The 26982-nt window shown below is 47.5% G+C and overlaps 2 protein-coding genes across 4 annotated transcripts in view; one reads left to right on the forward strand and one right to left on the reverse strand.

The window, feature by feature from the left end:
- Positions 1–304: 304 nt before the first annotated feature.
- On the reverse strand, positions 305–11720 carry THAP8 (THAP domain containing 8). Of its 2 annotated transcripts, none has more exons than XM_045799984.2 (4): positions 11441–11720; positions 3150–3342; positions 2526–2917; positions 305–879 (listed from the first exon to the last, which is right to left on the reverse strand). In XM_045799984.2, exons 1-4 carry the CDS (start codon positions 11521–11523, stop codon positions 750–752), a joined length of 798 nt encoding a protein of 265 aa, XP_045655940.1. In that variant the 5' UTR covers positions 11524–11720; the 3' UTR covers positions 305–749. The 2 variants fall into 2 exon arrangements, with proteins under 2 accessions (XP_045655940.1, XP_087727261.1); XM_087871135.1 differs by lacking the exon at positions 11441–11720 and adding an exon at positions 7955–8109.
- Positions 11721–12168: 448 nt separating this feature from the next.
- Positions 12169–26982, forward strand: part of WDR62 (WD repeat domain 62) — a 44596-nt gene continuing 29782 nt past the window's right edge. Inside the window, exons 1-9 of one of the 2 annotated variants that reach the window (XM_045799986.2) lie at positions 12169–12431; positions 15063–15154; positions 16063–16125; positions 19152–19209; positions 19429–19599; positions 20387–20524; positions 20919–21101; positions 22451–22611; positions 24064–24253. In XM_045799986.2, coding sequence (XP_045655942.2) covers positions 12255–12431; positions 15063–15154; positions 16063–16125; positions 19152–19209; positions 19429–19599; positions 20387–20524; positions 20919–21101; positions 22451–22611; positions 24064–24253 — 1233 coding nt within the window. In that variant the 5' untranslated portion in view covers positions 12169–12254. The remainder of the gene's footprint in view (positions 12432–15062; positions 15155–16062; positions 16126–19151; positions 19210–19428; positions 19600–20386; positions 20525–20918; positions 21102–22450; positions 22612–24063; positions 24254–26982) is intronic. The other variant, XM_045799985.2, reaches the window with a different exon arrangement.

Raw genomic sequence — 26982 nt, forward strand, 5'->3', positions numbered from 1 at the left:
GTTTAGGGTTTCACTTATTGGTGCCTTTTCAGTGAGACCTTCTCTGCTCTAAAATTGCACCCCCCCAACACACTCCCTTTCTTGCTTCAGTTTTTGCCATAGCAACACTGCCCTCCCCCAGCTGATACCCTGGATGCTGGGCATTTGCAGCGGCTGTTCTCCTTGGAGCATCCAGCCCATATGTGTTCCCCGCCAGCTCCTCTCATCCAGGTGTCTGCTCAAACGTTGTCTCCATAGAGAGTCCTCTTCATCCCCCCATCCGCCACCCCAGCCCATTACATTTTCATTTAGTCTTTACTAGTGCTTATCACAATCTGAAATGATCTTGTTTATTAGTTTACTAGTTTGTCTTCCACTCAAGCAGAATAGGAGCACCGTGAGGGCAGGATTTTATTGGCTGTGTTCACTGCTGTATACCCAGCTCGGCACCAGACTTGGCAAAGGGTACAGGGCGCTCTTCAGAACCAGGTAAAATCCTTGTTCTGCTCTGAGACTGTTATTACTGACTGCAAAGGTTCAAGCTGGCACCAGGGACCTGGCACCAAGGGGAATAAGGATCGTTGGGGCTTGGGCCCAGGTCAGCCCCAAGGTTCAAGGGGTCCATAGAAGGGGGTGCTTGGAGTCAGGCCCCTGAGGGAGGTGCTGCAATGGCCCAGGCATGGGTGGTGGGGCTAGGCAGGCCCATGCATGAGGAGTCTCTCTTCCTCTGTTTTCTGTCATCTGTCCCATAACATTATCTGTCCTGGTACTTATGCACTGGGAGTCTTAGTGTGCAGGAGCTCCGGCTTGGCATCCAATGTAGGAGGTGCAGGACTCTGGGCAATGACCACAGCTATCTCAGGCCCTCCACAGATGATAGGATTCCTCAGGTCCAGGGAGCTACGCAGTCCCAGACAAAGAAGTGAGAGAGATGGAGAACATAGGGGAAAGAGGGGAGGGAAGGAGAGGGGGGTTAGAGAGGAGGGGGAAAAATGGTGAGGAATAGGGAGGCCAAGGTAGGAGGGGGATGTCACGGAACACAGAGAGATGTGGGCAGAGAGATTTGTGGGGTGGACAGGGGAAGAGATGTGAGGCCAGAGAGACATTCGTAGGGGGAATAAAGAAGTACGGGGAAATAGAGGAAAATGTGGGGGACATGGAGAGACAGATATGGAGACAGGCCAAACACAGGGGAAGACAGAAAGGGACAGTGATATGAGGAACACAGAAAGATGCCGGTGAAGAGAGACTTGGGGAAATGGGGAGACAGATAGGAGGGCAGAGAGATGGGGCAGGAGAAACATAAAGATGAACGTGGGAAGAGAGAATGACACGGAAAAACAGGGATTGAATGGGGACAGCGGAGGCAGAGAGAGACACTGTCAGCCCGGGGCCCTGGCAGGCTTCATAAAGAGTCCCGGGTCTGAGTCAGAGCTCTGTCCCTGCTCTTCTGTATGTCCCCCTTGTGCCCCACCATAGTCAGGTCATAGTCTCAAACACAGAGCCTCCAGGAGCAGCACACTGTGGTTCCAGCTGATTGCTACTAGCTGTGAATACAAACCTAGTGCCACTACATCTGCTGAGCCTTCAGGAAGACCAAAAATTATTTTAAAACACTGTTGCTGAGGCCAGAAAAAATCATATCTGTGTGCCATGTCCAACCCACTGGCTGTCAGGCTGAGACACCTTAGCTACAGGGCTACTTTGGGTGGCTCCTTTTTTTTAAAGACCCTCTTTTTTTAATTTTAAGATTTATTTATTTGAGAGAGAGAGAGAGAGAGACAGAGAGACAGAGAACACAAATGGGGTGAGGGGCAGGAGAAGCAGGTTCCCTGCTGAGCAGGGAGCCAGATGAGGGGCTCGATCGCTGGACTCTGGGATCATGACCTGAGCCAAAGGCAGATGCTTAACCCACTGAGCCACCCAGGCACCCTGGGGGAGCTCCTTTCTGCAACCTCTTCCCACTTCTCTTGTCCAGCGAGGGCTGAGAGGCCTGGGACCTCAAACTTGGCCCTGGGTTTTTAAGCAGGGTAAAGGCCTGGTCAAACTGATTTTTCAAGAGAGGATACCCTCCTCCAGTACTCAGTAGTAAAATATAGGAGCAAAGGACCTTTAGATGGGGCCACGGAGACTCAACTAGATAAGCTGCAAATTCAAGCTCTATCGGGAGCCAGCCTGGGAGCTCTCCAAGAGGAGAGCACCGGCATCCTGTGATGTATCCTTGTATCCTCAGACACCTGGTTTGAATCCTGGTTCTGCAACTTCCTGGCTGCCTGACTTTGGGCAAGTTACTGTAGCATCAAGGTCATAGTGAGTTTTCAGTAAGTTATTAACGCTGTCTGGCAGAGAGTAAGGGCTCCTTAAATATTATTAATAAATAGAGCAGCCATTATCCTGCTCTGACCAATAGTTGGTAGGCGTTGCCATACTGACTTTTTCAAGAAAAGCCAGAAACTTGGATACATGAGTGAAACATTCTGACTTAAATACTGGACTCTAGTTTAAACGAAATACATACACTATGGGGGACAGGTGGCCACACTCACCAGGCACAGCAGGCCCTGGTGGGCCTAGCTGGCAGGCCGTCCCTGCACAGCTGCTGCGCCAGCTGTTCTAGAGCCTGCAGCTGCACCTGGTGCTGCTCATGGCGCCGCTGCAGTCTCCGCACCCGCCTCTGCAGCGCTCCCAGGACAGCGCCCAGCCTGGGCAGGGGGTGTTGGGCCCGGACTCCAGGCTGTGGTCCGGCAGGAGCAGAAGGAGGGGGCAGGGGGCTCAGGAACACAGCGGTTGCGGCCTCAGAGCCTCCAGATGCTGACCCCAGTACCACAAAGTGCCCGGGGCCGGGGGCGGAGACAGCTGCACCTGGGGATAGGGGCGTGGCCTCTGGTGGGGAGGGAGGCACAACTGGCTTCTCAGTGCTTCGGGAACTCTGCTGCCTCTGGAAGACAAGGCATGGGATAGGGGGCATCAGGGCCAGACTCCAAGGGGTACTGCCCTCAGATAAGGCCAGACATCAAGGAGGAACTTCCCTCAGGAGGGGAGGGCTGAGGATCAGACTGCAGGAGGGATTTCCCTCAGGAGAGGAAGGCTGGGGATCTGACTCCATGGATTATTTCCAGGTGGAGAAGACTGGGGGTCAGACACCAGCAGTGGGACTTCCTTTTGCTCACCTGAGCAGGTGGTGCTGGGGAGAAAATGGATGGCACTGCATCAGGCCGCAGGTAGCGCACACCCCAGCGCCACTGGAAGCAGGAAGGTGTGAAGTGCTCACTGCATAGGTGCTGGTGGCAGCTGGGTACCCAGTCCTCATGGCCCATGTGCTGCAGCCAGGCCCGCAGCCGGGGGCCATCCTTCAGTGGGAACCTGCCAGGACCGTGGGGTTACAGGGTCAGCAGTATCAGGTGCAGTCCCAGCCCTCTGAGGACATGCACACCCAAAGGTCCCTAGGCTCCCAACCTGTCTCCCTAGGCCAGAAGCTGACCCTGCCTCCTACCCAGTCTCTCCCTACCACCAACCCACATCCCATTCTTCAGCTCCACCTTTTAAACACCCAACATCAGCCCACCTCTCCCACCTCTGCTGCCCCTTCCAGCCAGCCTCCATCCTCTCCTGGCTGGATTTTTGCAGCAGCCTCCTTCCTGATCTTGCCACCCGTAGCCGAGTGCCCCACCCCCAACACAATCTGTTCCTCCACATGAGCCTGAGAGAATAGTTTATGAAACTGGACAAATCTGGAAAGTGTCTACATTCATGAGGGTGGGGGTGGGGTGGGGTGATAGATTAAAAGAGATTTAAGGAACATCCAGTTGCAGGCTGTGGACCTCATCTGCAACAAATCATTCCATAAAAAGACATTTTAACACAGTTGGGGAAAATTGAACATGAACTGGGTATTGGATAGTTGTAAGAAATTAATTTTGCGAGGTATGATAATTGTATTGGTTTATGCTTCTAAAATAGTCATCTGCTGGAAAAACATCCTGAAAGATTTATGGGTAAAAGCACTAATATCTGGGATTTACTTTAAAATCATGCATTAAAGGTTAGCAAAACATTAGCAAAATGTTGACAACTGGTGAATCTGAGTGACAAATGCATGAGAATCCATTCATGTAACTATTTTTTGTGTATGCTTGAAAACAACTGTTAAAAGGTTTTTTAAACAACTCAACAACAAAAATTAATCCCATTAAAAATGGGCAAAGGACTTGAACAGATATTTCTCCAAAGAAGATATACAGATAGCCAACAGCATATGAAAAGATGCTCATATCACTAATCATTAGGGAAATATCACCTCATAACCATTAGAATGGCTACTATAAAAAAACAAAATGGGTACCTGGATGGCTCAGTTGGTTAAGCATCTTCAGCTCAGGTTATGATCTCACACACTCTCTCTCTCAAATAAATAAAAGTATTTTTAAAAATAAATTTAAAAATTGAGGGGGCCCTGGGTGGCACAGTCAGTTAAGCGTCCAACTCTTGGTCTCTGCTCAGGTCATGATCTCAGGGTCTTGAAATCAAGCCGCATGTCAAGCTCTGAACTCAGCAAGGAGTCTGCTGAAAGTTTCTCTCTCCCTCTCCCTTTGCCCCTCTCGGTACTAGCATATGTGTATGTGCACGCATGCTCTTTCTCTCTAAAATAAATAAATAAATCTTTTAAAAAAAATAAATAAAAATTAAAACAAAACAAGTGTGGTAAGGATGTGCAGAAACGGAAACTCTGTGCACTGCTGGTGGGAAATGTAACATGGTGCAGCCACTACGGAAAACAGCATGGCACCTCCTCAAAAAAATGTAAAAAAAAAGGACCATATGATCCAGCAATTCTACTTCTAGGTATATACCTAAAAGAATCGTTAAGGGGGGTCTTGAAGAGATATTTGCACACTCATGTTCATAACAGCATTACTCACAATAGCCAAAAGCTAGAAGAAACCCAATATTCATCAATGGATGAATGGATAAAGAAAATGTGGTATATGCACACAACGGAATATTATTTAGTCTTAAAAAGGAATTTTGACACATGCTATATAATATGGTGAACCTTGAGGACATTATGGTAAGTGAAATAAGCCAATCACACACACAAAATATATGAGGTATCTAGAGTAGTCAAATTCATAGAAAAAGAAATAGAACAGTGGTTTCCAGGGGCTGGGGGGAGTAGGAAACTGGGATCTGTTGTTCAACAGGTATAGAGTTTCAGTTTTTCAAGATGACAAAGATCTGAAGATTGGTTGCACAATAGTGTGAATATCCTTAATATTACTCAGCTATATATTCAAAAATGGTTAAGATGGTAGATTTTATATGTATTTTACAATTAAAAAACAAATTAAAAATTAAAGTGTAAAAAAATGAAATAAAAGCTTTCTCTGTGGGAGTGGGTGGGGATTATCTGAGACTCAAGACTGTCCAAAATGAAGATCTTATTCCAGCTTCATCTGTAGCCAGGGGTGGCCACATAATTGAGTTCTGGCCAGTCTGTCCTGTGGCGGCTGTCAGAACCTGTGACACATTAAATGTTTATTTTAAGCACTTACATTTTGAGATAGTTTGTTATGCAGCATTAGAGAATATAGTCAGTCATCCACATTCCACCTGCGTAATATCTTCCATATCTGTCACATTTACTTAATATTTTTCTTAAAATTGACCAACTTTAAGTATGGAACAAAGATACCTCAAAGAGAAATTTTACACCACAACTGAAAATGGAAAACCAGTATCAATTTCCTGAACAGAAGTTGACCAGAAAAACCACTGGATACCTTCATCTGCTGAAGGCTCCAAAGCCCGCTCTCTCTTTGTTAAGAGGGCAGAGTAAGGGGTGTTAGAGAGTGGGGGACACCACCATCTATAGGAGACAAAGTAACAAACTCAGGCACATGCACACAAAGGAATACCACACAGCCCTAAAACAACGTGGAGGCAATCTATGAACTGACATGCTACTGTCAGGCATATATATTACATGAAAAAAGCAAAGTTCCAAACAGAGTATATTAGCTGTTAGTAATTGTGGCAGGCTCAGTAGTGGCCCCCAAAAGATATCCATGTTCTATCCCTGGAACCTGTGAATACTACATTGCTCGACAAAAGATGTGATTAAGTTAAGGATCCTGAGATGAGGAAGTCACCCTAGATCGTTCATTTGGGCCCTACATGCGATTGCAAGGATCCTTGTAAGAAGGGGGTCGACGGATGCTACGACAGATGAAAGAGGAGAAGGTGATGTGATCACAAAGGCAGAGACTGGAGTGACGTGGCCACCAGAAATCAGAAGGGGCAAGAATCGGATTCTCTCCTACAGCCAGTCTCGCTGAGAGTGCAACCATGCCAACACCTTGATTCTGACCCAGTAAAACTGACTTGCACTTCTGGTCGCCAGAACTGTGAGAGGATAATTTCTGGTGTTTTAAGCCATCAAGTTTGTTTCAGTATCCACAGGAAACTAATACAGTAATAAAGGGAGAAATTAGAACACATATTCAGATTTGCTAGTATTTGCATAAAGAAACTGGAAAGGACACATAAGAAAGGAGGTGGGCAGCATGAACAGAGATGGGCATGGGAGCAAGACTTCTCAGCCAAAAGGCCGACAGACAGGGCAGGTGGGGGTGGGGGTGCAGCTGGTGAAAGAGGACAGAGGGGCTGACTCAGAATCTGAGCTGTGGAACCCAAAGAGCAGAACCCCAGGGCACCCAGCCAGGAACTCTGGCTGCTGTGATCCCTTTCGCCTCTGTTTGGGATCCAAATCCTCCCATCAACCCCATTCTGCCTGGACACACACAAGAAATCTCTTGCAGCAGCATTCCCCACTCCCTTCTCCTTGGCAGAGACTGACAAGTGACTACTCACACCTCCTTTTCTTCTTCCTTACTAACAAAACTCCAACTTTAGTTGAGGTCATCATGTGCCGTGCTAAAAGACTATGCTTCCCAGGTTCCTTTGTGTAGGTGGGGCCACGTAACTAAGCTCTGGCCAGTGAATGCTTAAGTGTTGTGTGAGAAATCTGAGATGGTACCTTAAATGCGAAGGGGTTCTCAAATGGATCAGGGCAGCTCAAGGGGCAAAGGAGGAAAGTATCATGAAAACTCTCTTCCTTACTTAGTCTTTTTCTTATTTTCCTTTGTTCCTCTGGATGGCAACACTTTTATAACGGAATCTCTAAAAATCTACTTTAGGGGCACCTGGGTGGCTCAGTCAGTTAAGTGTCTGCCTTCAGCTCAGGTCATGATCCCAGGGTCCTGGAATTGAGCCCCGCATCGGGCTCTCTGCTCCTTCTGCTGCTCCCCTTGTCTGTGCTCTCTTGCTCTCTCTGTCAAATAAATAAATAAAATCTTAAAAAAAATTAAAATTTAAAAAAAAAGTCTACTTTAAGTGGACAGCCAGTGTCTGCCTTTTCTATAAAATAGTGTAGTCTCGTCGGTCATCTTTCTAGATCATGTAGTGGCATACACTGCTAGAAGTCCCTCTTTTCAAAAAAAAAAAAAGTTATTTTCTTCCTTACTAACAATCAATTCAAAATGTCTTTAGGGTGGTTAAATGCCCAGCTAAATTACTACATTTCCCAGTCTCCTTTGTAGTTGGGGGTGACCAATGATGAAGAACTCACTATTGGGTGGGGTTTCTGGGAAGGCTTTATAAAGGGGGCTAACTGAGGTTACAATTGGAGCCCCTTTTGTTCTTCCTTCGTTCTCTTTTCTTCTTACCAGGAATGGTAGGCCATGATGCTGGGGCACTTGGCAGCCATCTTGCATGGAAGCTGCGTGCTAGGGATGACAGCACACAAAGATAGGAACCTCAACCCTAATGATTGTGGACCTGCCACACCAGTGCTGGTCTGTCAACCTCTGTATTTGTTTTATTTGAGAGAAAAATAAACCCTTGGTGCATTCTATTATTGTTCAAAATATTTGTTGCCCTTCCCCAGATGAAGATTACATATCTCTACTGCACTGACCTGAGGCTTGCCATAGTCCTTTGGCCAAAGGACTGAAAGTGACATAGGACACTTCTAAATATAGAATTTATGAGGAGTCATTGGGTGATTCTTCCTACTTTGTCTTTTCCCCCTCCTATAAGACCAGCAATATTCCATGTAGGGGAGGCTCCTTCAGCCTGAGTCCCGGGTTGGGATATTGTAGAGCAGGTCCACAAATGGTCTGCAAAGGACATACAATGAATGAGAAATAAACCTTTGTTGTAGTAACAGATTTTGTGTCTGTTATTGCAGCATAACTTAACCATGCTGTATCCTATAACCTCCATAATAGTTTTTAAGCCAATAATATTTCACGACTTTTGGGGCGCCTGGGTGGCGCAGTCATTAAGCGTCTGCCTTCGGCTCAGGGCGTGATCTCAGCGTTCTGGGATCGAGCCCCACATCAGGCTCTTCCGCTAGGAGCCTGCTTCTTCCTCTCCCACTCCCCCTGCTTGTGTTCCCTCTCTGCTGGCTGTCCCTGTCAAATAAATAAATAAAATCTTTAAAAAATAATAATAATAATATTTCACGACTTTCTTGCTGCCACCCAAATGCAATTCCTAACTCATATGCTTCCCATTAGAGATGACTCTCCTATGTTCTGCAATGGCTGCAAACAGAACTAATGAGTGTTTCCTTTGGCTGCCTGGCAGGCTCTTATGTTATTCCCTGGCAGCCACTTCCCTCGACAGGTTTCACCTTGTTCCTTCCTCCCATCCACACTTTCTCCTGAATCTCCTTTGGAAACAGCTACTCACCAAACTCTTAACCTTGTGGTTTCTGCAAGACTGACTCGGGGGTGAGCCCTGAGGTGGAAATGGGTTAGCCTGTGTGAAGGGCAGCCTGGCAGCCATTGGTGGGATTTAAAACCACATAGACATGAACTGATTTTTATAAAGTCACCTGGCTGCTCTGTATGGTTGTCATTGTTCTCCTTGTTATTATATGTGAAGCACTCAGAACCGTGCCTGGCATACAATAAGTGCTCTCTAAATAAGTTGTTGTTCTTGTAAGGGATGCAGAAGTGTATAGGCAGGGAGGCCAGCAAGCAGCCATCTCAATGTCTCATTAACAGAGGATGGCAGCCTGAACTACACTGTGAGAGCAGAGGTAATAAGAAGTTGTTAGGCTGGAAAATGTAGGGGTTTTCTGTTATTTCCTAACAGTTTAGTTAGGTTTTTCCCATTTGCACTTATAACCGTAATGCCAAGGTGTTAGGGGTTTTGTTGTGGTTGTTGCAGGCTGGGGATGTGTTTGGAGGGTAAAATCAAAGGATGGGTTGATGGACTAGACTGGGGGCAGCAGTGCTGAAGAAATGATCAGGAGTGACTCCCAGGCGGGGTGTTCAATTCTTCAATGTTTGACCCTTCACCTATCCATGAGCTTTGTCCAGACAGGAACAAAGATCTGTGAGGTCCTCTGTGTCCAGCAGGGGCTTCCTTACTCCAGGAGACACTCAGAATTGCTGAATTAATAAACAGTGCCAGGGTGACATGTCTAAAAAAGCAAATCTGGACATGCTGATTTAGGTTTAAAGACTTCTCTGCATTACTCCTATTCTGCACCAGGGTCCCTCAAGGGACATGGATTGCTGGGTTTCCTCGTTTGGGGGGGGGCATCTGAAATGCATTAATGAAATTCATCCGACAAATATTTACTGAGCACCCACTATGTGCCAGGCACTGTTTGAGGGCTGGGGAAATAACAGAGAACACGACAGAGAAAAATCTGCCTTCATAGAGCTGACATTCTAGTGGGGGAGACAATAAATGAATACATCAAATATGTGATATGCCAGATAGTGATAAGCATTAAAAGGAAAAATAAAGCAGGAGAGGCTCATCATTTTACATAGAATGAGACCATAAAGGTAAGACCTTTCCAGGCAGAGGGAAAAGTACAAGTAAAGTCCCTGGGGCAACAACGTTCCTGGCATGTTAGGGAAACATCGAGTTGCCAGTGACACTAGAGCATAGTGGTAAGGGGAATGAGGAAGGAAATGAGGTCATACAGATATTGGGGATCCAGCGCCTGTAGGGCTTTGTAGGGATTTCTGTCTGCTCCAGTCTCACCTTTTTGTCTTTTATAGAGTGAGGTGGGAGCCAGGGGAGGATCTGAACAGAGGAGGACTCTGACCTGACAGGGATACACAGGTTCCCTGGGACTGCGTGTGGGGATCAAAGTGTGGGAGTGGGTTGATCAATGAAGAGGCTACTAAAATAGTACAGTCAGGAGGTGGTAATGGCCAGAACCAGAATGCAGGCAGAGAACAGGGTCAGAAGTGGTCAATTCTGGATATATTTTAAAGGGAGTGTCAACAGGATCTGCTGATGGACTGCTGAGGAATGTGTCCTGGCCCATTTAGACTAAGGCCACCAGAGACACAGCTCTAGTCCAACAGAGTCAGGTTTATTTACCATGGCAATGAGGGAAACTGCACACCAGCCGTACTACGAGGAGTCTCACCCAACAAAGAAAAAGCGTTATTATTTGGATTTGGGAGAAGGGTGAATTTTAGGTGAAATGTAAATAAAACTGTTTGGATACGCTTAAACTAACCGCAGAACTATGTGTAAAAGGATAGATATTAGGTTTGGATTGTGAAGTGAGTCCAGGGTCCTGTCTCCTTGAAAGCAATAAAGTTTAGGTAGATGTGGAAAACTGTGTCTAGAAATGTCTTACCTGAAGCTCTGCACCTGGACAGAAGCAACCTCAGTTGTCAAAGTGACAACCCTCCAGGCATTAAGTGAGATGGTTCATTTTTACTGATATAATTCCAAATGGCGAAGTTTATGACAGCCTATGATTTTAGAGAACAAAGTTTCCTAGTAAAAAAGCAGTCACTCAAAGGGGATTTTTTTTCACTTTACATCTGCAGTATGTCCCTGAGAAAAATATAGAGGTATTTTTCCTATTAACTCTTCAGCAGGATTTTCCCATGTATTTTATTCCAGCCAGGGAATAATAAATGGGAAGACAGATTTTTTTTTTTTTTTTAACAGTTCAAGCTAAGTTCTACTTTCTCAAGTGTAAGGAAAGAAAAGAGGTAGGGATGACTCTAAGGTTGCCAGGCTGAACAACGGGAAAGATGGAGTAAGCTCTTAACTGAAATAAGAAAGGTTGTGGAAGGTTTGGAAGGGAGACAAGATCAGGAGCTCAGCTTCGGATGTTTTGTTTTTGAGATTCGCGGGGGTAACGGGTAGGCAGTTTTAGGCTCCTTCCTCCACAGTCCCACTTCTCACGCTCGCCCCTTTCACTACCTGTAGTTAATCGTCTACCCCTGCGCTTTAACACATCTGCACCTTTGCATGTGCTGTGTTTAGTGCTGAGAATACCGCCTCTTCACTTTGCAAGCCCGGCTTCTAGACACCTGCAAGCTAGATCAGGAGCCCGGCATAGCTGCAGTTACCCTCGAACCCCGCCCATGCCCCGCCCCCACAAGCCCCGCCCCACGCTTGCGCTCACTTGTAGAAGCTCAAAGGGCGGTTGTCAGCGCCCAGTCGGCCCGCAGTGTTGGAGCAGTTCGGCGCCCGGCAGTACTTGGACATGGCTGTTCGACCCCGTTGAGCCCTGTCCAGTCTGCCGACGTACTTTGGTCCTCGCCCGGCGCCGCCGAACCCCGCCCCGCCTGCTCTCCACCTGCCTCACGTGATGGCCCCTGGTGCCTCGTTACGTGCGGGGGACGGAAGACAGCGCCTGCGCTCTACGCCCCCAGTCGTGTTACCACAGTTACGCCGGGTCACGTGGCAAACGGGGACCGGCTAGGCTCTGGCGCAAAGCCAGTTCTTAGCCACCCGTGACCTGACCACGTGTTGGGGGAGAGGTGGAGTCACGGCTTTTCTGAGCCTGTGCCAAGTGGTCGGTCTCTTTCGGCTCCACCCTACGCTTCCATCCGGGCGACTGCCACTGCGTGGATACTCGCTCGCAGATGGGGAATGCAGCAAAAAACGAACTGGAGGCTTTGGTCTTAGCTACGTAAAAGTTAAAACCTAAATGTTTGTTAATAGTGAAAACACAGACCACATAAAAAACGCCACCTCCCTTGATCAGGCATCAAGTAAACTAGCTATGGCTCCACCCTGCCCTATACTTCGCTCCGCCTCTCAGCCCTCATTGGTCAAAACCGCCGCCCGGCAGCCCTCACATTGGCCAGACCCGGGAACGCCGCATCCAATGGGCGGCGGCGCCGGCTTTCCCGCGGCCGTTTGCTCTTCCAGTAGGACGTGGAGGCGGCGGCGGCGGTTGAGGAGCGTAACGGTCGCCGGGCTCCGGCACGACGATGGCGGCCTTGGGGCCCGGAGGCTACGCGCGGAACGATGCTGTCGAGAAGCTGCCATCCGTCACGGTGGGAGTTCCGGCGCGGAGGGGCCAGTGCTCTCCTCCCCCCGCTCCGCCGCTCTGTCTCCGGCGGCGGACACGACTTTCGGCGGCGTCGGAGGACACGGTGCAGAACCGGGTGAGGAGCTGTTTGCCCTGCCCACCCCAGTTCCAGGGTCCCTGGGCCTCCCCTGGGCCTCCCCTGGTCACGCCCTTAGATCGTTGGCCCCGCCTATCAGCCCTCGGCTCGTCCGCTCAGGCTCCTCTCTGGCCCGCTTGGTCTCCTAGGTCCCGCCCCGTTAGCCAGGGCTCCTCCCACTCTCCCGTCTCCTCTCTGAGGTAGTGCCCACCATTCCTAGCCCATTTCTTCCTATCCCCAGAGTGTATTTTAGTTCTAATCACCATCTACTCTCTCCTTCCTGCGTATCCCATTAGTCACCTTCAGCTGTCTCTCTGGGCTCTTCCATTTTTGTTGACCTCGCCCTTCGCTGGATCTTTAGGGTCCCTACCAGTGTTCAATCCCGAGTTCTACCTCCCTCGTCTGTCCCTCAGCTCACTCCACCTTCTCTCCCCGCCTGCCGCCTTTTTCCTTCTGCCTTACCAGTATGGAATTCTTATTACATATTGGCACCCCAAATTATGGAGACCATGTGAGTAATTGTAAGTAAGTAGTAGGTAGAAGGAATTCCATTAGCACAGCAGCAGTTTAAAAAATTGTTCTCTAACCCTCTGAGCTACAAAGTCTGTTTTTATAAAATAGAAGTAACAATAACCATATCATGGAGTTTCAGGGGAGCAGAAATGAAATTGTGACTATGACCTGGTTAAAAGAGGCCAGGTAGAAGGTGGAAACATGGTAGATGCTGGTGGATCTTGTTCCTGCCACATGGCTTCCTGCTGCACTCTCATTATATCACCCATTCCTGGCTGCAAGGCCTGGGCGAGTAGCCTCTGCCCACCTCTCTGGCTGTACCTCCTTTGTGCACCCTTTTACCAATGTGCAGTCACCCTAGCCTGTTTTCTGTTTTCCTGAGGCTCCAGGAAAGTTTTGTTTGCTGGGTCCTAAGTGTTTGCTGAGTCTTCTGGGCTTTTCGCCGCAGTCCACCTGGCTGGCTCCTCATCCCTAAAGTCTCAGCCTGAATATCCCTACCCAGAGAGGCCTTCTTGAACCCCAGCCTAAGACAGATACCTACTTTAATCTCTTACCTAGCATCCTGTACTTTGTAGCCCTTATCTTGTATGTACCTGAAAGTGCCTCATGAGCTCTAAACTGTGTATAAAATAGAGGAAGAGCAATAGCAATTTCAGAGAGGCAGTAAACAATGTGGTTAAACAGCCTCTGGACCCAGACTGCCTGAGCTTAACCCTTAATTCTGTTCTCGTTATGAACTTTTCTGTGCCTCGATTTCCTCATCTGTCAAATGAGGATAATAATATAAATATTCCCTTATAGGGTATTTGTGAGGATTAAGTGAGCTCACATATCTTAAGCATTAGAGCAATACCTGGCACGTTGCAAGTACTCTATTAGTGGTAACTACTATTGTTTGATTGTGTATTTTGAGTAATTGGTGTCATTTATTTATTTTTATTGTTTGGTGGCACAGAGTCCATCTGGCTGACAAACGCTCTACTCTAAAAAATGACCACCATATTACATTAGTGCCCAGCAGTGCTGATTGACAGATATAAAAACCATGTGAGTGCCATTGCCTGATTGCTTGGGTTAGAGTCTTGGTGCTGCTGCTTCCTGGGTGGGTTATCTCTCTGGACCCCTTTATATCCTCATCTGTAAGATGGAGATGATGACAATGATGAACACATCACAAGGTTATTGTGAGCATTAGGTAAGTCAGTACAGCTATAGGTATTTAAAGAGTGCCTGGCTCCTGGTAAATGCTCAAGAAGCGTGAGCTAATATCATCCTATGTTTGCCTCTCATTTCTGGGGCCAAGGACTTGCTTGAGAATGTTTTACTTTGTAAGAATTGGAAGCTAGTGTATTCAAAACATGAAAATACCACAGTTCTAATAGTCCATATTCTAAATAGGTTTAATTAACTATGATGAAGACTCACCCATTTAAATTATTTTGCTTAGAGAATTTTTAAATTTTAAATGTGACTGTTCAGTTGTTTCTTTACTGTTGAACCTCTAGACTGAATTTGCTGAGGGAACAGAGGGTGTCCACTCTTGCTCACTGGTGTGTCTCTCCTGCAGGGCCCAGGGTACTGGCCTTGGAGCCAGAGACTAGCTGGGTTTGTAGCCCAACCTTGCCACTCCACAGATGTGGGATTTTGAGTTTTAATAATCTCATCTGTAAAATAGGGATGACAGTTGTATCTTCTTCCTTGGGTTGTTGTGGGGTTTCAGATCTTTCATCCATATAAAATACTTAGAAACTTATTCAGAGGTCACCTTCTCAGTGAAGCCTTCTCTCCTTCCCCTATACTCCCAATATCCTTTCCTGCTTTTTCTTTTTTGCTCCTGTCATCACCTGACATCTGTTTTACATATTTGTTTTGTTTTTTATGTCCTTCATCCCATCACCACTAGAATGTGAGCTCCAAGAGGGCAGGGATTTTGTCTGTCTTCCTCACCAGTCTGTGTCCTTCAAAGGCGTGTTGAGAACAAATGTTAGCTGTTGGTAGCATGACTGTAGAAGCTCAGTTAGTGTTGGAGGCCACAGGGACTGAATGTGTGGCTGAGGCACTGGTGCCACGAAGGACCTACTGGGACAGGTCCTTCTGACTTGGGCTTTTCCCCCACAGGTGTCACTCGAGAAGATACTTGGCATCACAGCCCAGAACAGCAGTGGCCTAACCTGTGACCCCAGTACAGGCCACGTGGCCTACCTAGCAGGGTGAGTGAGTGGGTGGGCCTTGGCTCTTCCATCTGTAGACCGCAGATAAGCTGCCTACCCCTGAGTGCTGCAGAGAGGATTCCATGGGTCCATCTGTGTCTAGAACAGTATCTGGCATGTGATGATCACTATGAAAGCCTTATTGTGACTGCAGGTGGGAGGTGGCAGTAATTCTGGGAAAGACCCAAGCCGTGGTGTCAGACAGCCTGGATTTGTGTCCCAGTTCCACCATGTGCTTTCCTGTGAGCACCTCCTTTTTCATCCATTAAACAGAATTAGTGATATCCTCCTTTTGGGTAGTTGAGAGGACTGAAAGATATCCTCCTACTGTTTATTTCACAAATACTGATCTAGCCTGGCACTGTTCTAGGCACTGAAGGGACTCCCTCCATGCCTATAGGGCAGGCCAAACCTGTCGTCATTTCTAATGAATTGTATGTGTTATTCCGTCTTTGGGATGCAGTGCAGGATAGAGGACAGGGGTGGGCTCTTGAATCTGACAGGTATGGATTCATATCCTCACTCTGTCTGTGACCTGCTGGTTGGCCCTGGGCAAAGGATTTTCCCTCTCTGGGCTTCAAGTTTCCTCATCTCTAAAAGGGGACTAAGATGTCCGACTTCACCCAGCAGTTGTGAGGATTTAAAAAGATTGTGTACATAAGGTCTTTATTAGCCCAGGGCCTGACAGAATAGTTACCACAGAGGAAGTGTTGGTTTCTGTTTAAGAATGTATTATTTAATAACATGAATTGTCCTAGAATTCTCAGTATAGATACCTGGAGGGGGAGGAGAGACTCTTCTGTTCAGAGGGAGCTTTATTTATATGTGGGCTCTTCTGTTGGGAATAGAATCATCCCTGGACCCTAGTACTTCCTTTAGTTTGGACATATTTTCCTCTTTCTCCCCAGCTGTGTGGTGGTGATTTTGAATCCCAAGGAGAACAAGCAGCAGCACATTTTTAACACTGCCAGGTAGGCTGGGCCCTGGGCATTGGGTAGGGGTGGGACCAGGGTCCTGGTACCTAACCCCTTCTCCACATTGCTTGGAAGCTCGTAGGTGGGTGACTAACTCATTCACTCATCTGTCAGTTCAGCTACATTCTGCTGCTTTGTGCTAGGTAGTGTTTCAGGTGCTGAGGACAGTGAGAATCTCCGCTCTTGTAGAGCCGACAGCTCAGCGGGGGAGACAGACTAAACCAGTTGGCAAATTACTAGCCAACTCTGACCATTGCTGTAGAGGAAAGAATGAGGATGTGTTAGGGCAGCCGTGCAGGCAGAGAATGGTGAGGGAGAGGGGAGCCATATCAGAGGGCCTAGGGAGGGCCTCCCGGAGGCTGAGACCTGAGAGAAGTAAGGGGGTGACCCCTGTGAAAGTGTGGGGAGAGTGTTCCAGGTGGAGGAAGCAGCAAGGGCAAAGGCCACGCAGTGGTTAAGAATCTTGGGTTTTTTGAGGAGCAGCCGGGAGTCCTGTGCCTGGAATGAAGAAGTGAGTGAGGGGGAGATGAGGTAGAAACAGAAACCACTTCTAGGTATTGGCAATTTTTTAATTTTTTATACGGAAATAATTTTATACTTTAAAGAACAGTACGAAGAATGCCTGTATACCTTTCACCCATTTTTCCCAAATGTTAACCTTTTACCACATTTGCTTTATCATTCTTGGTCTATATATATAGTAATTTTTTTTTTTCTGAACCATTTGAGAGTAAGCTGCAGACATGATGTCCCTATACCTCTGAATATTTCAGTATTTCCTTGGGAAGGGGGAACATCCTTCAGAACCACAATAGTATCAACAAAGGCAGGAGATTAAAATTGGTACATCACTACCATCTAAGCCTCTTTAAAGTTTTACCGTTTATTCCAAGAATATTCTTTATAGCAAAAGGATTCTGTCCAGAATCACACGTTGCATTAGTTATCTCTTCGGGCTTCTTTAGTCTGAAGCAGTTTCTTCATCTGTTCTTGACTTTCATTACCTTGACACTTAAGGATTACAGGGCCAGGTATTTTGTAGAATGCCCCAGCTTTTGGGCTTGTCTGATGTTTCCTCATAGACTGAGATTCTGCATCAGAAGGAATGCAGCTTTCTCCTCAGTGCGTTCTAGCAGGATGCTAGATATTGATCTCTCCTATGACTGGTGGTGTTCACTTGGGCCTTTGGTGAAAGTGGTGTCTGCCAGGCTTTCCCAACTGTGAAGCCTCTTTTCCTCTGGTGATCAGTGAGTATCTTGTGGGGAACTTCTCTGAAACTGCAGATATTACCCTGTTCCTCACCAGGATTTCATTCACTAGTCTTAGCATGGCTTTGACATTTTTCAAAGGCTCTGCAGGGGGGCGCCTGGGTGGCACAGTGGTTAAGCGTCTACCTTTGGCTCAGGGCGTGATCCCGGCGTTCTGGGATTGAGCTCCACATCAGGCTCCTCCACTATGAGCCTGCTTCTTCCTCTCCCACCCCCCCTGCTTGTGTTCCCTCTCTCGCTGGCTGTCTCTATCTCTGTCAAATAAATAAATAAAATCTTAAAAAAAAAAAAAAAAGAAATGTTAAAAAAAAAGGCTCTGCAGGGAATTCTGATGTATGGCCAGGGCTCTGCCCTGTCAGATTAGGTAATGTGGGCAGGACTTCCCTGTGTTGAAGTCTCCTCATCTCAAAACTGGCTGAGAGTCCTGACTTCACAAAGTGCACTTGAGGGATTAGTGCAGTGATGCCCATATAGCATTTTGCAGAGGGCCAGGCACAGGCTCAAGGTAGGTGACAGGTTAGGAGTGGCTTTAGACAACAGAAACCCACAGCAAGCATGGCTTCAAATATAAGGACATACCCTTCTTTCATAAATGAAGTCCAGAGGTGGGCACCCGGGCGGCTGGTGTCCCTGCAAGCATCAGGAACCCCCATATGCCTGTCTTTCTGACCATGTGTATTGTGAGGCTTCTGTTCTTGAGGTTGTCTCATGGCCTGAGATGGAGTTCTGGCTGTCATGTCCTTGATTCAGAAGGGCAGTGACTGGGGATGAGGGCAAAGAGTTCCCTTTAAGAAGCTTTTCTGGAAATTGCACACAGCATTTCAGCTTACCTCTCGTTGGCCAGAATCCATTGTGTAGCTGTGCCTGTGTAGCTGCAGGAGAGGTGAGGAAATGCACTCTCGCTGGGGACGCTGCCATTGTAATTGAAACTTGGATTCTGTCAGTGAGGAAGCAGGGGCACGTGGCCATTGGATAGGCAGCTTGCCTTGTTTGCTGCTGTAGGAGCAATGGGAAGCCACCAGAGTTGAGGTGATGATGATAAATGTTCCGTGTGGTTGTCAGAACTCAGAGCATTTACTTAGTTATCTGCACACCAATTAACTCAGGGAGACAATTACTAGACTATCAAGGAACACAGATAAAAGAGAGAGGGGAGAAGAAAACAACAGCATCTGGGAACCATGAAACTTGCTGCCAAAAACACATACAAACGAGCCTGGTCATTCAGTCCTTGTGAAGGCGGGAGAGAAACATGTTGACTGTTCATGGGTTTTCCAGAACACCTAGTGTGTTTAGCAGTGGAGCACAGCTGCAGGCTGTCTCTGCGTGCTATCTGCCAGGATCCTCCCTTCAGCACCATGCCCGTAGTTAGACCAGATTGGTGCCATTTCCTGCACCTGAATTTCTTGGGGTTACAGGGTGGGTGGGGTCTTAGGGAGCCCAGCCCTGCTGAGGGAGAGTAAAGGAAGGTCCCTGTACAGTGACCCCCCCATCTGGGTTTGGGGCCTTTGTTTTTACCCCCATTTCCCTGTGCCACTGACCCCTTCTGGCAGGAGGGGATGGAAGGAACGCAGTGTGTGCTGTGCCGGGCACACAGGCAGTGTTGGTTGTGTGGGAGCTGCTGGTATCACCTCTCCTGGCCTCTTTCAAGGCTTGGAAGCCGGGAGTGGGCAGAGTTCTGTGAGCACAGCCAGACAGGGGTCTGGCTGCCTACCCACCTTGGAACCAGTGACCAGCTCCTTTCCTTACCCCCAGGAAGTCTCTGAGTGCTCTGGCCTTCTCCCCTGATGGGAAGTACATAGTGACTGGGGAGGTGAGTTGTGATGGTGATTGAGTGGGTGGGGAGGGACCTTGGGGCCATTCCTTCTACCCACCAGTAGGCCTGGGAGGTCCCTAGAACAGCTTCTTCCTGGGCAGATGGGGGAGGTGGCTTTTGGACACATCCTGGGGCAATGACAATTTCAGCCCTAAAAGCCCTTCTAGCCCTGCCTGGTGCAGAACCTATCAGCAGTAACGGCCCCGCCTTCCCCAGAACGGGCATAGGCCTGCTGTACGCATCTGGGATGTGGATGAGAAGAGTCAGGTGGCAGAGATGCTGGGCCACAAGTATGGCGTGGCCTGTGTGGCCTTCTCCCCCAATATGAAGCACATTGTGTCCATGGGCTACCAGCACGACATGGTACTGAACGTCTGGGACTGGAAGGTAAGACAATTGATGGGTGTGTGGGCAGGCAGCCAGCTGCCAGAGCACCCTGAGGCTCAGGCATTGAGCGAACTAAATGAGATAATTTGGTAAGGTGCTCATTTATCCAGAAAATATTTATTGAGCACCTGTTGCATGCTGATCCCTGTTCTAGACACTTACTGTGAGGCAAATGACAAGCTCTCAACTAGTAGAATTACCTAATTATTTTCAAGTCGACCAGCTGTGACCTTGAGCAAGTGACTTGACTTCTCTGTGAGCTTGTTTCCTCATCTGTAGGATGAATATGCTAGCATCTACCTCATTGAGTTGTGAGACTTATCAATGAGTTGATATGTGCTGGAAGGCTGGACTTTGGAACAGCTAGGGCAGGACTTGGACGTGGCACAAGCGGGTACCAGATCCTGGTTCTGTTCATTACATGCTGTGTGACCTTAAGCACATGACATCACCTCTCTGAGCTTGGCAGAGGTGGGGAGAAGCACCTTCCACTATCGAGAGGATTTCATGCTGTGAAGGCTCAGCCATGTGTGAGCTATAGAGCGTGGACTCGGGGGGAGAGCTCTGGAACTTACTCACACATGGAAACCCTTCCATGCCTCAGTCTCCTCTGTATTAGAAACGATGAGTGCCACACATGGGTTTCCCCATAAAGCAGCTCACTGGAGGGCCCAAAGAAATGTGACTTGGAGCAGGGGAGGGTGAGGAGATGCCGGGCTGAGGGCAAAGGCACAAACGATTCAATGGATGGGTGCTGGCATGAACTTGTCTGCATTGATCTTTCCAGAAAGACATTGTGGTGGCTTCCAACAAGGTATCGTGCAGGGTCATCGCCCTCTCCTTCTCTGAGGACAGCAGCTATTTTGTCACCGTAGGGAATCGGCACGTGAGGTTCTGGTTCTTGGAAGTCTCCACGGAAGCAAAGGTAGGTTTCTTCCCCTGCCCCCTTAGCCAGGCCTGGAGACGAACCGTTAGGGGTAGTATGGACTCCTGTCTTTACCTGAGATTTGGAGGCAGTGGGCTCAGAGGTTCTGCTTCTGGGCCTGCTCTCTAGGTGCTAACTGTCAGGCCCTGCTGGGAAATCTCCTCCCCTCCCACCGACCCCGGGGCCACACCTCTTTCCTGGACTGCTGCCTTCCAGCCCCTCTGCCTAGAAGTGTGTGTTCTGGTTCTTTCTTCCCTTCTTCATTTGGAGGAACGTCTTAGAGTCCTTCTGTTTAGCTATGTGTCATATTCTCTGGTCCTGAGAGTCCCATTGCGACCTTGCTGGGATCTAGGCCATGTGGACAGTGACTCACTGAGCCCTGCTGTGCCTCCAGGTGACGGGCACAGTGCCCCTCATCGGGCGCTCGGGCATCCTGGGTGAGCTGCACAACAACATCTTCTGTGGTGTGGCCTGCGGCCGGGGCCGGATGGCCGGCAGTACCTTCTGTGTGTCCTACTCGGGCCTCCTTTGCCAGTTCAACGAGAAGAGGGTGCTGGAGAAGTGGATCAACCTAAAGGTACCCCACGCTCCCTGCCTGCCATCAGCGGGGAAAACACTCTGCGCAGGGCATGTGTCTCCAAGGGATGCTCAGTAATACCCCTGCCTGGTAGTTGATCCCGCTGGCTCTGGGTTTGACTCCTCAGAAGTTCTGCTTGTGAGACTCCGGGTGAGTGACTCTCCCTCTCCGAGCCTCAGTTTCCTCATCTATAAAACAGAAATCCTGCTGCCCGCCTCACAGAGTTGGTCAGGGAGTCCCATGAGATAATATATAGAAGGCACGCAGCATGGTGCCTGGTACCCTGTGATGGGCTCAAGGTTACAGTTGCTCTCCCATCACTGTTTGATCCAGTTCCCATTTCTCTTCTTCACTGAGCACTCTTAGATGGTGGGAGGACTGCATCTTTTTTTTTCCCCCCAAATCTAAGGTATTACTGACTTCGTTTTTTAGTCAAAAAAGGACTATATTAAAAATACATAACATTTTAAATTAAAGGATGATATATCTATAAATTGCAGAAGCACTTTTCTTCAGGTTCTGAGGATTTGAATCCAAACTGTTTTGCGGTTCTGAGACTGGATGGCTATCAGCAGGAGCATCATGATTTTCCCTCCTTTTCCTCCCCCTGCTCTTGTGGCTCCCCTCCAGAGCTCACCTTTAGGGCTAATGGCACGGTGTCAGGCCTGTGGAAGAATTCGGAGTTTCAGCTGTTTTTCCTAGTTGGTTAAACATCATTTGTTTTTTTTTTTCTCGTTTGAATCCTCTTTCTAGAACTTCAGCAGCTTAAGTGAGTCCAAAGCTTTTGACAGATGGGTGGTTACCCCTGAGCAGTTGTCTTAAATGACTTATAAATTAAGTCCCTCTAGATTTGGAAAAGCTCCTCTAATCTACGTCCAGAGGTCTGGTACTTCCTGCCCCTTCCATCTGTGTATCCTGGGTAGGATAGCTAGTCCGAGAGTCTTTCCTGTATACAGTCACATTTTTCTGCGTTGCTCTGAAGTCTAATCTCTATGAAGCTCTTTTTAAACAATAGGGAATAAAACAGAAGTCTCAGATTCAGCCCTGGTCCTGCACGTTACCTCTCCGAGGTCACAATCTGCTGAGCAGATTATTCTCCACACACAGTTGAGTTCTTCTGTAGACAGTTCTGTCACAGTTTGTGCCTCTGCCTGCCTGCTGGCACATTTCCTTCAATAGTGACTGCTATACCCTGATTCCAAAAGTTTAAAATTTGCTAAAATGGGCTTCTTAGACCCAAGGAACTCTAAGGCTTCTCTGGACGCTGAAGTCTACTCTGTTAGTCCCTATGTCTCTGCACTGGGCCACGTGGAGCACCAAGTCCACTTGGGTCCCCTTTGCCCCCACAGGTCTCCTTATCTTCCTGCCTCTGTGTCAGCCAGGAGCTCATCTTCTGCGGCTGCACAGATGGGATAGTCCGCATCTTCCAGGCCCACAGCTTGCAATACCTCGCGAACCTGCCCAAACCACACTACCTTGGGGTGGATGTGGCCCAGGGCCTGGAGCCCAGGTACTGCCCAGCAGAGGGTGGGAGAGGGGCCCACCCAGAGTCTGTCTGCTGACATCCAGTCGTGCTTCCAGCTTCATGGACCGATCTGGCCAGGTCTGGGCTGGAAGCATAGAGCTATAACGAGGCAGCAAAATCTCTGCCAGCATGAAGTCTGCAGTCTAGTGAGGGAGCTTGATGATAAGCAAGTATATAAACAAAGTCATTTCAGATAGTCAGAAATGCTTCGGTGACATAAACCAGGAACTCAGGAAGGAAAATGCCTGGGGGTCAGGCTGTGTTGATTGGGGAGCCAGAGGAAGTCTCTCTGGTGAGGAGGAGCCAGCTATGTGGAGAGGTGGGTCCTAATAACAAGTATAAACTCTTGAAGGGCAAAACGTCCTGGGGTTGGCATGGTGCAGGAACAGCTAGGAGCTGTATGGCCAGAGCCCAGTGTGCCGGGGGGGATGTCAGGAGACAGGTCCGAACATGGATGGAGGCTGGCAGGGAGCTTGTAGTGTCTTCTGAGGTCAGTGAGCAGCCACTGGATATTTTAGGCATTGGCATTAGTTATATAGTCAGCCTTAAGCATTATTAGATCCCTCTGGCTGCCATGTTGAGGATGGGTGGCAGGGCTGAGCTGTGGTGTATCTTCCCCTTTGTTGTAAGGCTTTTGGGGGGAGGGGCTATCTAACCAGGGGGTGCTGGGTGCCTGGGGCTGCCTCTTTGAGATTGCCGGACACTAGCTCCCGGGTACTTTTTCTGAGTGACCCACGCTGTCATGTTGCAGGGGCCAGGCCACCCAGCTCTGCCACCTTCGCTGTGTGTGCTTTAGTTTCCTCATCTGTGAAATACAGTACATGCCTCTCATGGAGACTGTGGGAATTCAGTGTAGCAGGAGCTCTTAGATTGGCACGTAGCAAGTGCTTAGTAAACTGTAGCCTCTGCAGGGAGGCCCTAGGCCAGGGAACAGCTCCCCAGCCTCCTGGCATAGGGATTTTTGGTCATGTGTTGGTGGGGCTAATGAGAGAGAAGTAAGGTACATGCCCATTATCCTTCCATGCTCAGAGAGACGATGGAGCTTGCGTGGGTGAAACGAGGGGAGGTGAAAATTCAGGTGTTTTCGGGGACCAGGCAGAAGCTTGCAGTTTACAACCTCTGTAGTAGTAGCAAAACCAAAGGAAGAGGGAGGGAGGAGAGAGAAGTAGAGTTGGAGTGGGAGATGGGTGAAACGAGGGGAGATGAAAATTCAGGTGTTCTCGGGGACCAGGCAGAAGCTTGCAGTTTACAACCTCTGTAGTAGTAGCAAAACCAAAGGAAGAGGGAGGGAGGAGAGAGAAGTAGAGTTGGAGGGTAACCCCAGTTACCATAAGGGATGGCATTACCAGGCAAGAGGCAGCTCGAGTGTCATCAGAGGCAGCTGTCATTACTCACACTGACATTGATGGTGACTGATGACCCATGTGGCCTTGTTAGCTTCCTCTTCCGCAGGAAGGCAGAAGCAGTCTACCCAGATACAGTGGCACTGACCTTCGACCCCATCCATCAGTGGCTGTCTTGCGTGTATAAGGACCACAGCATCTACATCTGGGATGTCAAAGACATCAACAAAGTAGGCAAGATGTGGTCGGAGCTCTTCCACAGCTCCTACGTCTGGAATGTGGAGGTGAGCCCCTCTTTTCCTACCTCTGTCCCTGCTCAGCTCCCATCTGGGGCTCAGCTGGGAAAAGCTTCTGCAGTTCGGGGAACCCATTCAGCCATTCCTTCACAAGATACTCCTGGGCCCCAACTTGGTACCAGATGCTGTTCTAGGTGCTGGAGACACAGCTGGGAAGGAAACTGACAAAAGTCCTGCCCTGCTGGAGCTCACATTTGGGCGGGAGAGTAAACTCACACACATAATCAGTAACAGCCAAGCGGCACTACGTCTCCAAAGAAAAATAAAACAGTGTAGGGGAAGAGGGATCAAGGGTGCTATGCTAGAGAGGAGATTGATCAGGGAAGTCCTCTCTGAGGACATGACATTCAAGCAGAGACCTGCAGGAGGGGAGGGGCAGAGGCATGCAGCCCCTGGGGAGAACGGCGTCAGGAGTGTGTGTACCTGGGAGAGCTTGCTGTGGAGGGCCACTTGTGTAACTTAGTGCTTTTTCAAGTGTTGAAGTTTTCTGAGAATGAGTCTTTGGGGTGTTTTCATTCTCTAAAGCTGTTCTAAGTTTTCCTCGCAAATGAGACAATGGTGGGGAAATAATTGTATTCTACCCCCCACCACCTGAAAATTTCTTATTGCTAGGAGCATTTGTCCTGGAGAAAGTATGTTTTCAGTGGCCCAATTCAGAATTGAGAGAAATAACTTGATCCTTTTGAATAAGCATTATTCAGCCCTTTGACTGCTTGAATCCATCTGCCTTCGTGGATCTGATGTTTCTGCTGATAGCACTTTTCTCACTTAACAAGAATGTTTTTTAAATAACTTTAAAATTTTTTATATAAATATATTCTCCTTAGAAAAAAAGGTGAAATATTACAAAGCTAAAGTCTATTTTTATCACCTCTCCACCCCCCAATCCTGCTCTCTCTCACCCTCACCTTTGTTATTAGTTTATTATGTGTACTTTCAGTTCATTTCCTTTGCATCTGCCTGTATTTATATATATCTGTCTCCTCAACAGAAATATCTGTGGGTGTATCTTTTTATCAGTTCTGGAAAAAACAACCAGTACAGAATTAAAAATTGCCTCTACCCCATTCTTTTTCTTCTTCTGCAACTCCTAATGTCCTAACTCTCTATCCTTCATGTGTTTTTTTTTTTAAATAACACAGATCTAGAAAACCACACGAAGGAAATGTACAATTTATTGATTATTGTTAGGAGCTGTTGATGCTGAATGCCTAGATCCATTTATTCCTTGGGGGTTACAATATGGTGATATTCTAATTCTATCATTTCTTTTTATTAGTTGGACTACTTATATGAAGAAACACTTCCCCTCATCTACCATTTGGTCACCCAGTGATACACTTCATATAGGAAAGGCAGGATAAATGCTTGATTCTTTCCCTTTATTTACCAGTTTTCAAGATAATGAATTGGTTCCCTGTCCTCTAAAGGTAATTAGTTGTTTTTGTTTAATATCATTATATACTCATATATGTAAATATATTGGATATATTTTAATCCATTGCAGTTATTAACCTTACTTAAGCTCAAATTGTCCCATCTTTGACCAGTAGGAGCCTCTTCAAGTTGGCTCCTGAGCCCTTTGACATGACCCTAGTAGTCTTTCTTTGGGAACTACCTTGCTATTTGAGATGACAAAATGTTCCAGCCTCATCTTGTACATTTCCTATCCCAGACCTAGAATCAGCCATTTCTTAAAGAAGCCCTGAGTTTTGTTTTCAGTTTGAATTGGTATTTCAAATTCACAGTCTGAGTGCTGGGGATGCTCATAGGTATCGGATTGATGCTTCTGGAATGCTAGACATGGGGGATGATGGAATTAGAATATCCCCGTTAATCATTTACTTATTCCCACATTATAGGTACAACAGTCTAAGAATGACAATTACTCAATTTTGAAAAGAGTTAAAACAATTTTTTTGCATATGTTCTCTCCATTCTCCCCCAGTTTTACTACATCTATGTGATCCGATCATATAGACATTATATACCATATTCTCTCCCTTATGACCCCATTTATTTAGATGGGTATAAGTGTACATATGTATTATGGTAAAATACACATAGCATAAAATTTGCCATTTAAAACATTTAATTTTTTATTTTTATTTTTATTTTTGAGTTAGAGTGTGTGTGTGCCCATACTTGCATAGGTTGTGGGGAAGGAGCAGAGGGAGAGGGAGAGACTCTTAAGGAGACTCCAAGCTCAGTGCAGAGCCCGACTCAGGGCTCGATCTCACGACCCTGAAATGATGACCTGAGCTGAAATCAAGAGTCAGACACTGAACTGACTGAGCCACCGTGCCCCTAAATCATTTTAAAATGTACAATTCAGTGGCATTTAGTACATTCATAATGTTGTACAACCATCCCTACTATCTAGTTCTGGAACATTTTCATCACCCCAAAAGGAAACTCTGTACCCATTAAGCAATCACTCCCTATTCCCACTCTCCCAGCCCTAATCTGCTTTCTATCGCTATGGATTTGCCTGTTCTGAATAGTTCATACAAGTGGAATAATAGGATATGTGGACTTTGTGTCTGGCTTCTTTCACTTAGTATGTTTTCAAGGTTTATCCACATTGTAACATGTTTCAGTATTTCATTCCTTTTAAGGTTGAATAATCCATTGTGTAGATATACCACATTTTGTTCATCTGTCCATCAGTTGATGGACATTTGTGTTGTTTCCACCTTTTGGCTATTACGAAGAGT

Source organism: Ursus americanus, chromosome 21, assembly GCF_024610735.1.
Source record: "Ursus americanus isolate L20-20 chromosome 21, mUrsAme1.1.p, whole genome shotgun sequence".
NCBI classification, from domain to species: domain Eukaryota; kingdom Metazoa; phylum Chordata; class Mammalia; order Carnivora; family Ursidae; genus Ursus; species Ursus americanus.